Source organism: Phasianus colchicus, chromosome 2, assembly GCF_987193195.1.
Source record: "Phasianus colchicus chromosome 2, bPhaCol1.hap1.1, whole genome shotgun sequence".
NCBI classification, from domain to species: domain Eukaryota; kingdom Metazoa; phylum Chordata; class Aves; order Galliformes; family Phasianidae; genus Phasianus; species Phasianus colchicus.
In genome coordinates this window covers 66,373,696-66,387,323 of record NC_143437.1, presented here as the reverse complement: position 1 = coordinate 66,387,323, position 13,628 = coordinate 66,373,696, and the positions used below count along the sequence as shown (strand labels likewise).

General features: G+C 38.5%; 1 protein-coding gene across 2 annotated transcripts in view; it reads right to left on the bottom strand.

Moving 5' to 3' along the window:
• The window catches only part of WASF1 (WASP family member 1), an 81,580-nt gene that overhangs the window by 26,079 nt on the left and 41,873 nt on the right, over positions 1–13,628 (bottom strand). For both annotated transcript variants that reach the window (XM_031610742.2, XM_031610744.2), the window contains exon 2: positions 3,469–3,629. In XM_031610742.2, coding sequence (XP_031466602.1) covers positions 3,469–3,601 — 133 coding nt within the window. In that variant the 5' untranslated portion in view covers positions 3,602–3,629. The remainder of the gene's footprint in view (positions 1–3,468; positions 3,630–13,628) is intronic.

Sequence of the window (13,628 nt, the reverse complement as noted above, 5' to 3'; positions counted from 1 at the left end):
TCTCCAGGGCCTGATCCAGCCTCACCTTGAAAGTATCCAGTGACAGGGCATCAACCACATCTCCAGGTAATCTGTTCCAGTGCCTCACCACCCTCACCATAAAATATTTTTTCCTTTCATTCAACCTAAATCTACCCCCTTTGAGCTTGAAGCCATTTCCCTTTGTTCTGTCACTACAGACCCTGCTAAAGATTCTGTCCCCCTTCTTTCCTGTAGCTCCCATTTAAGTACTGAAAGGCCGCTATCAGGTCACCTTGCAGCCTTCTCTTCTCCATTATGCTGAACAACCATAGCTCTCTTAGCCTGCCCTCGTAGGAGAGGCATTCAATTCCATGAATCATTTGTGTGGCCCTCCTCTGGATGCACTCCAACATGTCTATGTCTCTCCTGTACCGAGAACTCCACATCTGGATGCAGAACTCCAAGTGAGGCCTCACCAGCACTAAGTAGAAAAGTAGGTCTAATGAGATCCACTTGCTGGATTAATCCAGTTGAGTTATTGTGAACATCTCTAGGAATGGAGATTAAACTGCATAAATGACAAAATTATACACTTGGCTTTTCTAAATACTGATTTTCTATAGCATATGAAGCACTGAAATCTCTGATTTCATCATAGTGCTATTTGTCCAAATCATATCAGAAGAAAGGTTAATAATGCTTTGTTCTGAGAGCCTAATGGCAGGAGATTAATCCTGTTTGAAGGTCAGTAACAGAAAAATCTTAGAGGCAGAAATGAAAAACTGACAATCAGATTAAAGAACATTAATTTCAATTTGCAAAACTTTACTGTCAAAAGCAAAAGCAGCTTTAGTTTAAAGAAGATGAGGTCCTACAGAACACAGCGTTTCAGCTCTCAGAGAGAAATCTAGCTTTGTTAAGAACGGAAAACAAGACGGGAAGGACTGCAGAGAAGTTGGTTGCCAAGGCATTGCTGCAAAACTATGCTGGCTGGCTACGACTCTGATAACTACTAAAATTTACCTGCATGTCAGCAGGCCTCCCTGAATACCAGTAACAGTGAAAAACAAAGTACAGACTGTTATTTGGATTAAAGCATGTAAGAGACAACGTTGCTAAGCCAGAAGGACTCACAAATCTTTTTGAATCCATAGTGCTACTAGCCCAAACAGTCAGAAAAACTAAAAGAATTTTGGATTAATATGTTTGCAAAAGTACTCATATCTTTATAACATGACATCTGTTTTCGTAGAGCAATTCTTAATGCAGCTGAGAAATAACGTTAATTCTGCTCAACAGTTTCTATTTAATTGTAGAGTTAAAATGTTTTTATTGAAGACACACGCAATATAAACCAAAAACTTACACTTTGAAAAACTCAATCAGTTGATTGTATTAAACTGCAAAAAGGAACATTAATAATTCAATAATTCAGTCAGTATACATACTGCCCATAAAAAAACTATAAGCACCATGATGCTATTTCAAAAGAAGAACAAAAGGCTGAATTACAGCTCATACTCATCAGTTTTATTTATTAAAAAAAATAATAATCAGAGTGACCTGCACTGGTCTTGCTGCTGCAGAGTAAACTTCTACCTTTTCCCTCCTCTTTTGCATTTCTTCCTATCTCCAGCATTGCATGTATTTTTGATCGCTATTGAGCCATGAGGTCATGAAAGGAACTCCTCCCAGGTGTGAACAGCTAATTTAGGACTCACCACTACCTTTGCACACTTCATGTAGACACACACTCCTCTTACAGGAAAGAAGTTTACATAATTACGGTTACATTCCCCTGAAAGTGCTATCTTTAACAATGCAATACATGTGGACTTAGTTTTATCCCTTGAGTTCTTTCTGTTGCAGTACTGCTTCTTATGAAGAGCAGCTGAGAACACTGGGATTGTTAAGCTCGGAGGAAATGAGGTCCTGTCATTATCTCATTGCTCTCTACAACTTCTTGAGGAAGGGAAGCGGAGAAGGAAGTGTTCATCTTTTCTCTCTTGTATCTAGTGACAGGACACTTGGAAATGGCACAAAGCTATGTCATAAGTGGTTCATTCTGGACACCAAAAATGTAGTTAAACACTAGAACAGGCTTCTTAGAGAAGTGTTTGATGCCCAGTACCTATCTGTGTTTAACAGATATTCAGATACTGCTCTTAATACACTGTAATTTTCAGGTCAGCCCCAAAGCAATCTTACAGGTGGACTCAATGATCTGTGTAGGTCCCTTAACAACTGAAACTGTTCTTTTCACTCAGCCCACCTTCTTTCTGTTTAGTTGTAAAAACAGTATCAGGCATGAGGTTTGTCACTCAAGAAACTACAGCAAATGCAGTCAAATCTCAAAAAGATAAGCACTGACACCACTTCTGTTGAGTTGGAAGTTGGTGTTCTTTAAAATTGAAAAGCTAAGTGATTGGTTGTTTAAGACCAAGCATGGTGAACATCTACTGAATCCCAATCTGATATGTTCTTGGTTCACTGAAAAGAATTTAAACAGCTATTTTTTCTTTGCTGTTGCAGCAGCTGCATTAATAATGTTCATACATATGTGCTGGAAGCATTCCTGTCTCAATTACATAATTCAGTGTCCTCAGTGAGTGTCCTATTAGGCTGAAGAGACTAACAGCTTTGAAAGGCTGCCAAAGCACAGCACTCTACAGTATACCCTCAAACCAATAACTAAATCAATCTAATTAACAAATTAGGCTACATCACCTATGGTCCTAAGATATTGATGGAGCTGAAAGGCTTTTCACATTATGGATGTATATGCATGCACATTTTAATATTTAATGTGTTGGTAGGCTGGAAAATACTAGTGTCCTACTGATTAAAAAACAACTGCAGTACTGGAAATTCAAAACACTACTATGCTGGTACACCTAACATGTTTTTAAAGTTGCCTTTAAGAAAAATGAAACAAAACCAAAAACCAGCCTTTGCAGAAAAACTCCTTCAGACTTGCAGGGCTTGAGAAGAATTCAATTCTTTAAAAGATGCACTGAGGGAAAAATTGTTGACAAATAAGAGAAGGAGATAAAATTTTTAGCTGCTTGATATCCTATGTAACAACTATGTTTCTGGTTTTAATATTTTAAAAGACTAGTACTTCTTATTTTTAATGACCACAAAACAATCGGTGTGACAACAAAGAGCATTAAAAAAAAAAAACAAAACAGTGGTATATTCCTTATTATGGCATATTCCTTACTCAATAATTGTTCCAAAATTAGCAATTACTAACTTTATTAGCTACCAAATATCATATTCTGTCATTTCCACTGGTAAAAGAAATATACAGCTCAACAATTCTGAGATGTGCTACTTGTAATATTCTTTCCACAGAAGTCAGTGCTAGTTGCTAGTCAGAAAGCAGCAGATCGAAGGTTCAGCCAGAGTTTTCTACCGGGAATTTGAAAAAGCATTCATATTTCAGCCACAGAAACTGTGAATGTACAATGTATCAGCTCAGGTATACTGAGACAAGGTACTTACTTAAGCTACTCAGTTGTCTGATTATATTTGCCAAGGAGATATTGGTGACACATTCCAACTCATTTTTGATTCCTCGGGGCAGAGCTGTGTGGCACAGATGCCTGGGGTCTATGTTTCTTTTCACCAGCGGCATTCTGAAATGTATCAGAGGACCAGCAAACCTGTAAAGAAAGAAGACAAAATACTGTAATAAATTATATTTCAAATTCAGATTATGCCCAATTTAAATTGACTAGTCCTCCACAGTATTAATGGAATTCCTTGCTTCGTAAGTACATAAACCTTTTCTTCTTCACCCAATGAAAAATTATTCAATTCTCTATCTTTAAAGCTTTACCAGCTTTTTAGCCAGATGCCAGTGATATGACATTAAAAAAAAAAACAAAAAACACTCTTTCTTTCCCCTCAGGGAAAAATTTAAAAACACAGTAAAAAAAAAAAAACAACCAAATTTATTTCCTGATGGACTACTTCCTTACTCAGGCCAAGCAAAGTTCAGTAACACATTCCATTTACCATGCAGTCAAAGTCAAAGTAGTTTCCTATTCCACCTGAAAGGCAGATATGATCCGTTCATTATCCAATGTCATATTACTATGACATCCTCCTTCTCTATACACCACTTACAAATCATGCCTAACCAAGATAAGGAAAAAGGAAAAAGAGGAGTTTTCCCTTCCACCTGTGCTGCTCCTGACAATAAATTCAGATGAGCTAAGGATGCATCTTCAAGTACAAAAGTCTCCTCAGTAAATTCATAGTGCAAAGCCCTCCATGATTGAGAAACCCTACCCCTGCACACCTCTTCAAATCTACATGTTTAATTAATCAAAAGCCTTCACCAGATCTGCAATCACTTGCAATTTTCTGCACCCATAGCAGTGACTGGAAGGGGTTTTCCAGTGGGCAAGTCGCATGTGTGGTATCATCTCATCTTACTAGAGCTGATTTTTAAGATTATATACTAAATATTTTCTTTGTGAAAAACGGATTTCCTAAAATTGAAATTTTTCAGTGTACAACTCTGAATAACCAATGACAGAGGGTTGGAACTACATGATCCTCAAGGTCCCATCCAACCCAAGCCATTCTATGATTCTATGACATCTATCAAACAGATATACTTAGTATTGGCACAACTCAGCCTCCATTAACACTGCAGAAGAGACTGCTCTTTTCAAGGACAAGTCACCCACAAGGCGCTGTATGGCCTTATGCCCTCAGTGGGATCATTTGACTTCAGTAGTTTCATCTCTGAAGCTAGGGCTTCATGTTGCACCACAAAATACATCTTCCCTACCATATATATTTAGCCATGATAATGATATGATATCACGTCGGGGTCACCATATGAAGCCGGAAGCCCGCTTCAGCTTCATACAAGTGTTCGCAATCGTTAGGGACTCGTTGGTCTGTCCATCTACCTCGGTGCACACCAATGTGGTGGGTGGTAAAATGGCGTTTATTAACTCGTGACAACAGTTTATATAGCCTTGTACAACTTCGTCTACGCCCCTCTTATCGTACGTAAGCACTTGCGTCACTACTTCTTATCTGGTTACTACTAGCAACTACTCGAAAGTTCTATGCTCACTGTCTACAGAGTGGTGAGGTGCTGGAACAGGCTGCCCAGAGAGGTTGTGGATGCCCCGTCCCTGGAGGTGTTCAAGGCCAGATTGGATGGGACCCCAGACTGGATGGGTCTAGTATTAAATGGGGAGGTTGGTGGCCCTGCATGTGGCAGGGGGTTGGAGATTCATGATCCTTGAGGTTCCTTTCAATGCGGGCCATTCTGTGATTCTGGGATTCTGTAATAGAGTTCTTTCCTCTTGCTCACTGCTTAGATTTCTCCTTGGCACTCTTCCTAGGAGCCTATTCTCTTACTGAGGGTCAGGCTTGTATCTGAGGGACCCAGAAAGGATCCTGAAGTCCATCTAAGAAAGTCCCCTCTGTTTCCAGGATCTGATTAGACATAATTCACACCATTTCAACAATGTGCCTACTTCCTTAATTTTCTAATAAATATTTCATGCTTTTGGGGAATTTTAAAAACATATACCTAAAATCTAAAAAAAAAAAAGTGTGAATACGGTAGGGTAAATTAAACAAAAATATTTTTAGTTTCCAGGAATATCTCAAATCTTTACAGTACAAAAATATCTACATACTAAAAAGCTAGCTACTACAGACAAGCTAAAAAGCACAAATATGAATACAGCCTCTGACAGAGGCATTGAGAAGGTGCTGACAGTGAAAGTGAGCATTTATATGCCTGGTGCAATGTGCAGGAGCAGCACAAGGTGAGGCAGATTGAGCACGCCCCACCAGCTGATCCCTGCAATCCTGGAAGCATGCAGCCCTGAAAAGCAGTGAGCACACAAAGAACCCTGAGCTGCAGGCTCATCGTCACAGTACCCCAACAGAAAATAAATGAACCATTCTGTTGCTGGGAAAGTAATGCAGCAAGTGATACGTGAGCAATGTTCTCCAGAAGCAATTAAATATTGATGCCAAAGTTAAGCCCTTTCTTGATTACTTGATTCAATGCTGCTGCTGTATAAACAGCAAAGAAGGTAAGTCTTTACAGAGAGATCCAAACATGCACAGGAAAAAACACCCATTTCAGTTGCTTTTATATGTCTATTTTTACTTATCTCTTTTTATCTAACACAGTTATGGATTACAGGAATTAAAAAAAAAAAAACACTAAATAGAATAAAAGTAGTTAAGGGGTAATGTTCTTTTTCTTGCATAGTTTAATCAAAACAGTACCTGACAATACTAACAGTATGACAATATTGTTCTCCCTTCTTTATTTTACGTCCTGCATGAAAAAATATATACAGAATATGCATACTGTAAATATTCAGATGTTGAAGTGATAAATTCTTTATAAAACTGTGTAATAACAAGAAAAAAAAAGTCTTAAATCAATGGCTAGTCAGATTTCAAGTAACAGCATTTATGTAGTGCCCCTTAAGTATCTTATTTGCCTCTAGGGTAAAACATCCAACAAAAAAGCTGAAAAGATTCAATACTGGCCCAGATTTTTTCTTCAGTGGGCACAAGAAGAAGCTGGGCTAACAAAAAAATAGGCCAGAATTCCTGAGCCCTCAGAATGTCCAACTCTGAACCTGAATAAAAGTCTACTTAAGACAACAGATTTTCATTATTTTCTTTTGCATTGACCCCTTCAGAATTAGTGGAGAATTCATTCGTCATCCTTTTTCCTCCAAAAGACACATATTTTTTCTAATATCTGACTAATGCAGCACTGGCTGTCCTACCCAAAGATATTGTGGAACAATAAAAGGCAGCACAGGGAACAGTAAATCTGGTAAAAGGTACCAGTTTTAACCACAGATAAACTTGGAAAGGAAACAGATGACAGAAGAGGAAACTGATGCCTTCCAAATTATGCTTCATGTTTGAAAATCATACAAAGACTGAATAAAGAATATTTCTCTGTTCCCCACAATAACAAGAAATAGGAAGCAACCAAGGAAGATACCACTCAATCATGCTTCAAATAAAGGGAAATGCATTTCATTTAACAAATGGTGGACCCCTGGGACACAGGAGCTGCACACAGCTGAAGTGTCTGTTGGTAATTTGCCCATTGCGGGGCACATGGTATTTGCATGGTATTTGTGGCGACCACCAGCAGGCCCTGTCAATTCCTCTCCAAGGTATTTAGTGATCCCAGCACTGGGAGTCCTTGCTTATGAAACAATGTATGGGACAGTATGGAAGAGCCCTATTGCACCTAAACGATTTCCTCTCTCTTATAAAAGATCAGCTCTCATGCAGCAAGCTGAACAATTCTGAAATGCCTGTACATATCATGCAGCTTTGGAGCTGTGAAAGAGCTAAAAAAAAAAAAAAAAAAAAAAAGGAAAAAAAAAAGAAAAAGGGATGTCACGATCTAGTCAATCCTCTCACTTTAAAGAAAAAAAAAAACCAATCCCACACTGCCTCCCCCTCTGCTCCCGAATCTTATGTTAACCAAGCCACTCTGGCAGCAAAGAAGCTCATCCTCAGACTGTCAGCATGTTGCTCCCACTCAAGTCCACACAACTGCTGATAGCCATGGCCAGGTATATGAGAGGATGCCTGCCTGTACAGCTGAGCATCCCTGCTGCAAGGTAAGAGAGTTGACACTATCAGATCCGGGAACAGGTCTCCCCTCCTCACTCTGAAGGCTAGGCTGGCTGCCTTAAGAGTCAGCTCTCCTTCCTCTCTGCTCGCCCATGCAGAGTTGTGAGCCAGCTCCAAAGCGCTGGCACCGGTGAACACTGCAAGCACTCAGCTCCTTAGAGATGTTAATAGGAAGTGCACCTTCACAGACGGATGTAGATCTCTCGCAGATCCACTTCTGAAACCTCCTCTCCCTTGTTCCCTATACATCTTTTGAAGCACCTTAAATCCAGCTGGAAACCCAACTCCCCAGCCTGCCGACACAGTGCTGGCTGCAGCTGAGGGACCTGCTACAGGGCACCTGCCCCACACTGCTGGATCAATGCCAGTCAGTGACACTGCAGTCAGAAACCATCATCTCCCCTTCAGCGCTGCTTCAGGGAGACATCTCAGAAGAGCAAGATGTGTGGGAAATGGTAAACCAGAAGCAGCTCATAGAAAACACAGCATCAGCTGTCACAGTGACAACTCGGGTTTTCCAGCAAGCACACTGAGATGACCAAGAATGAAAGCACACCACTGAAGTGGGGAAAAGCAGCTAATTAATCTGCCCAGCAGTTTAAATGGTAATTAAACGATACTTCAATTTAACTTTCAGAAGACTAATAAGATTTCACAATCACAGTATCTTCTTTAATGAAAGTTTACTTTTGATTGAGTTACACTCTGTCATTACTAAACTTCTTAGCAGTAATGAAAAACATTCCTGCATAATTTCTACGTATATCAATAATGCAGCACTGAATGTCCTTGCTTTAATGGGGTTAAATTTAATTCCAACCATTCCTATAATGTATCTTTACAGCTTGGTATTACCATACTTGTAATTTCTTTAACAACATACAACAGCAATGCCTTTCATTTCCTTGATTTAATGGATCCCATTCCAGCTGCTGGCAGAACAGATCAGTCTGAAATGTAATAATCAATTCAACACTTTTTTCCTCCTTAGAAGAAGAAATGGATTATGCAATAGCTTTTCTATCTGCCTATGTAGTCATGTACTAACCACATCTATGCTAAACAGACAGACTTCAGGACAGAATTAAAGGGGCTAATAAAAATCCTTCTCTCACTTGCTTACGTATTTTCAACTTACTATAAAGTTCTTCCAACTTTATCACCAGAATTTCCATAACTAAGTTTCCACAGAAATATTCTGCACCAATAGCATCCCCAGCTACCACTGGAAAATCATTAACTCATTTTATAACAGCCTCTAATTTTCATCAAATTCCCACATCTTTGTTTATGACTTCTATGTTATTTTTCAATTACTTTTCTTCCATTCAGAGAAAATTTTCTTGAATTTAATCCCTTAAAAGAACGTCATTCCACGCACTAGTAAAAAATTGATATCAAACATATTCATACAAATCAACTGTGAAGTGAAAATGAAATGAGAATTTTGGTCCAAACGTATTTTGCTGCTTGCGATACCATGATTTGAGTGTACTGACATCAAACTTCCCAACACTATCAAAAAGAGCAATAAACACCAAAATGAATCCTGGAAACTAGCTAAACTGTACAAATCGAGCTCATTCTCTGTCAGATTTTCTTAGAATTGTACTATCACATACTGTTGTACTAGATGCAGAAAAAATAAGATCCATACACACCTCTGGTATGAACAGGCAAACGTGCAAAGACCTCATGCAGGTTGTCCCCCTGTAGCTCTCACTGCAAGACCAACGTGCAGGTAAAACCTCAGCAGCATGAGGTCCTTCAGCAAATGACACTCTCAGACACTACCAGGGTAATGCAGTAATTTTAAAACCCTAAAAGTACTGTATGTCTCTTTCAGGTTACATCAACTGTCATCTGATCAATTGCATCCTGAATTGACAATTTAAGAGAAAGCTGTTAAAACTACAGTTTTGCAATCTTCATATAATGAATTACATCACCAAACTGAAGACTTTTCTCTTTGGAATATTTTCCTTATATCTGCAACTTGCTCTGAAAAAGATTTTTAACTGCAGATGACTACGAAAAGATGAGCTTATCATACCTAAAAATCAGTGTCAAAGAGAATAACTGGAAAAGATGTTGCTAGAAAATGAAATTGATACCACTACTGTTTAAGAATCACTAAATGTCAACAATTCATTTTACACCTTAATATCATCAACTCTAGATTGTTCCAGATAGTTGATACACATTTGGCCAATGTGCGATGTGATGACCAAAGCAGTAACAAAGCACTCTAACAGGTTGCCTGAAGAGATGGTGGATGCCAGGCTGGATGGGGCTCTGAGCACTCTGACCTACATGTAGGTGACCCTTTTCATTGCAGGGCAGCTGGACTAAACGACCTTATGGGTCACCTTATGGATGAGAACAATTGGAGCCATGAGTTATTTGTATGTTGATTTTTAAAAGTTTTATCTATGATAGACTAGTTTTTCCAAAAATCTTAAATATTTACTGTCACTGAGGTAACTCCAGCGATGGTAACAGGCCCTGCAATAAACAACACTGGAAAATATCAGAACACTAGTAACAGTGCAGTAGTATTGCTGATGTGGAAAGTAAAACTTCATTCATACAAACAGCAGCAAGCATTCATGGTAGAAAGCAGACATACCAACTCATAATAAATTGGCTACTTCAAGTTTTAAAGGAGGTAACAGCTGATTTTCATTGACTGAAATGCTGCAGTTTGAGTCAAGTCAATGAGTCGCATGTCCCAAAACAGAGCACAACAGCAGGCAGCAAAACATTCCTACTGAATGAGCCCAGGAGAAAATCTCTTAGGACTCTCTGACCACTTCCTCTTTTCTTGAGTCAGGTAAGGCTTGAACTGAACTGTAGCCCACTACATGGCTACCGGCATCATGAAGGCTGGGCTGGGCCCAACCACAGGTCTAAACATATGCAGTGAGAGCTTCTTGCACCCTTATCTGAAATTCTTCTACCTGTGTTTTGTTTGGGCTATTGCTCACCATGGCTGCCTCGATACGCTGATGGCACTGGCACTTACCATTCCTTTTACACAATTATCTCCTGCCTTCAAGCCCTAGTGGAAGATTTCATGCTGATCACGTGTAAAGAGCAAAACTGTAAGCTATCTTAAATATAAGGAGAAAACATTCAGCTCAATACCTGCTTCTTTTTCTCAGCACAGGTGCAAAATACAACAGGGTTACATGAATCACATGCCACGTTAGCCAATCTCTTCCCTTACGTTAAACTGAATTAAACTTCAGTACTATATATATATAATACAAACAACTCAGAATACAGCTGTTTGCAAACCATGGCTTTTTTTTTTCCTTCCTACAATCTTAAAATCAGCTTGATTTCACATAATTTATCTTTTTTCCTTTGTTTTCACCTCCTATTTTCTATAATATAAACCAGTACCTACTGATCAGTCAGTTTGTTAAGCATCGATCTTAAGCATGTTGTTTACATCAGTTTTCCCACCACCAACAGCATCCATCTTGCTAAGGTCAACGTCTTTCAAATGTAAACTGTTTTTATCAAACTTTAAAAATTCGCTGCAAAAATCAGGCACACAAAATAATCCAGCCATTGTAAGTGCACATTTAGCTGATGCCTATCTTACTAATAACTGCAAAATTGTTTCCACTCGTCTTAATAAAGAAACTAATTTAATGAACTGCTATTACAAAATATCAAGTTTAACACTTTCTACCCTAAACAGTCGGGCTACTGGGGGCTATGAGGCTCTAAGACAGTTGCATTTCTGGCTCATACACAAAATATATTAAGATAGATGTGACACAAAGCAGGTATAAAGCAAGAAAAATGAACACTTACAAATTTACTTTACATAAAATAATTTCAGTAAAAACAAAAATTAAAAATGTGCTTTCCTTTAGTGCAACACCATAATTTCAATATATATGTATATATATATAACAAAAAAAACACATAAGAATAAAAGTTCTTTTTTAAAAAAATTACCTTAAATAAAAAGAATAAAATTAAAGATTTCCAGGTGTTAGAGTAGAATGAATTGGTACTAGCTTATCTCTTGCAATTCTGAGTAGTTTTAAAAACTTTTTAAGAATTGTAATTTCCAGTACTGAAACTACAGTATGAAGCTACAAGGAGACTCACAAAACCAGTCTTGTGAGTAGTTGCCAGAAGAGAAGCATTGTCCTCAACCAGTTGCAAGTTCTAATGATATCTTAGTAAAGAAAAATTAAATCCATTGTGTATTTCCATATATTAATGCAGAAATATTTAAGTCATGTGGAACCATACTGCATTTTATTGTTAGAACATTATTCACAAGAAAAAAAATGTCTTCTGCTCTTGTATTTCCATTAAGCCTTTTAAGCAGTTAGTTTAAAAATATAAAGCATGTGTGTAATTAAACATGTATTTGCATTATATATATGGGTACATACATAGTGATAGCTCTAAATAATAATCTTTCAAATCATTACAAAAAATATTTGAAATAAGAGCTGCAAAATTTATTGTCAGAATTACTAAATATTATTCAGATTACCTTGCACTCATTTTTTTTTTCTCCTAGCGAGCTGCTGTCAGGTCATTTGATTAAAGACTATTTTGGAAGTACCCTGGGTTCTAATTTAGGTACAACCAAGAATGCCCAAATTATTTTCTGATTACAAGCTTTCCTCCATCCCCAAAGGCTAAAAATATACAAGTGCATAACGTACATTGCGTTTTGAAATTGCTTTTTTGAGACCTATGGTTTATCTGATGACATTTTTTCTCTTAGCATTAATCTCATCTTCCTGTTAACAGCTTCTACATACAGAGTAGGATACAAAAGCTGTGTGATGGATTGCAACAAAAGCTCTTTATAGTCTTGACAGAGACAGATCACTAATCCAGTGTTAATTTAAAATCCAAATACCAGAACTGTACACTGAGCGTCTGTTGCTTTAGCACATCTTTCCTAACAAACCACAGTTTTTTCTCCTGAAATTTTGTATGTTCACAGTTACCATCCTTACCAACTCAGGGTAACACCTACTGTAAATGCAGATGTTTTATAACTTCATTTCATAAAATTCCCAACTCAACATGAATGCCCACTTTGCTACCACTGCACAGAGACAACCACCTGCTTCTGAAAGGATGGCACATTGTGGCAGTCGGGGATAGATACTGATAGATAAGGTATCTGAACCTTACAACTGCTATAAAATACCCAAAGCTGTCAGGTACAGGGTGGATAAGCAGCATTCACCCCAGTGTGGCATCATGCAGCCCACCTCTGGCAGAGGTGTCCCCATCCTGCGAGCACCGCAGCCCTGTGCACCTCTGCCATAAGGCCTTACACCTGCCCTGTCACAGGCTGCCCCTCTGCATAGGCATTAGGATGCAGGGTATTAGGATTCAAGGCATGGTGCCCTGCCTTAACGACAACGCTGGTGCTATGGGGAAAACACACAGTGCTGGCCCTCAGTGACCGAAGCCTTCTCTCTTCCTGCTGGCACAAGAGAACCCCCTAAAGGCAAAGGAATTAAAAGATAATTATTCCTTTGGTATCAAGCTACAGCTGGTAAATATTAAATTATGACATGCCAAAACTGAGAGAAATTAGTGGTTGTGTGTGGGTGAGGAAAGGAAGGAAGGAAGAGGAAAGTCTGTGCCTTTCATTGTGTTGACCTTACTGATGAATCAAAGAAAGAAACTGGATGCTAATGAAATAATAAATAATGTCAGGAATCCACGGCAGCACTACAGGAACCAGTAATACAGTTGCTGCACATTAATCCAGCAGTGATAATCAGCACACTGACAAGTACTCACTCACCTGGTAATAAGTGCCTGCCATGACCATCAGAAGCTTTCTGTGCCACAAAATGTTAGCAGAGATCTGAAGAAGTGATGTGAGCACTGCAAGATCGTGCAATAAGCCACATATACAAAATACGAAGAATTTTAATGCATTTTATGCTATCGTATCCAAGCCAAGAACAACAGATTAATGGGTTCGATTTCCTTTT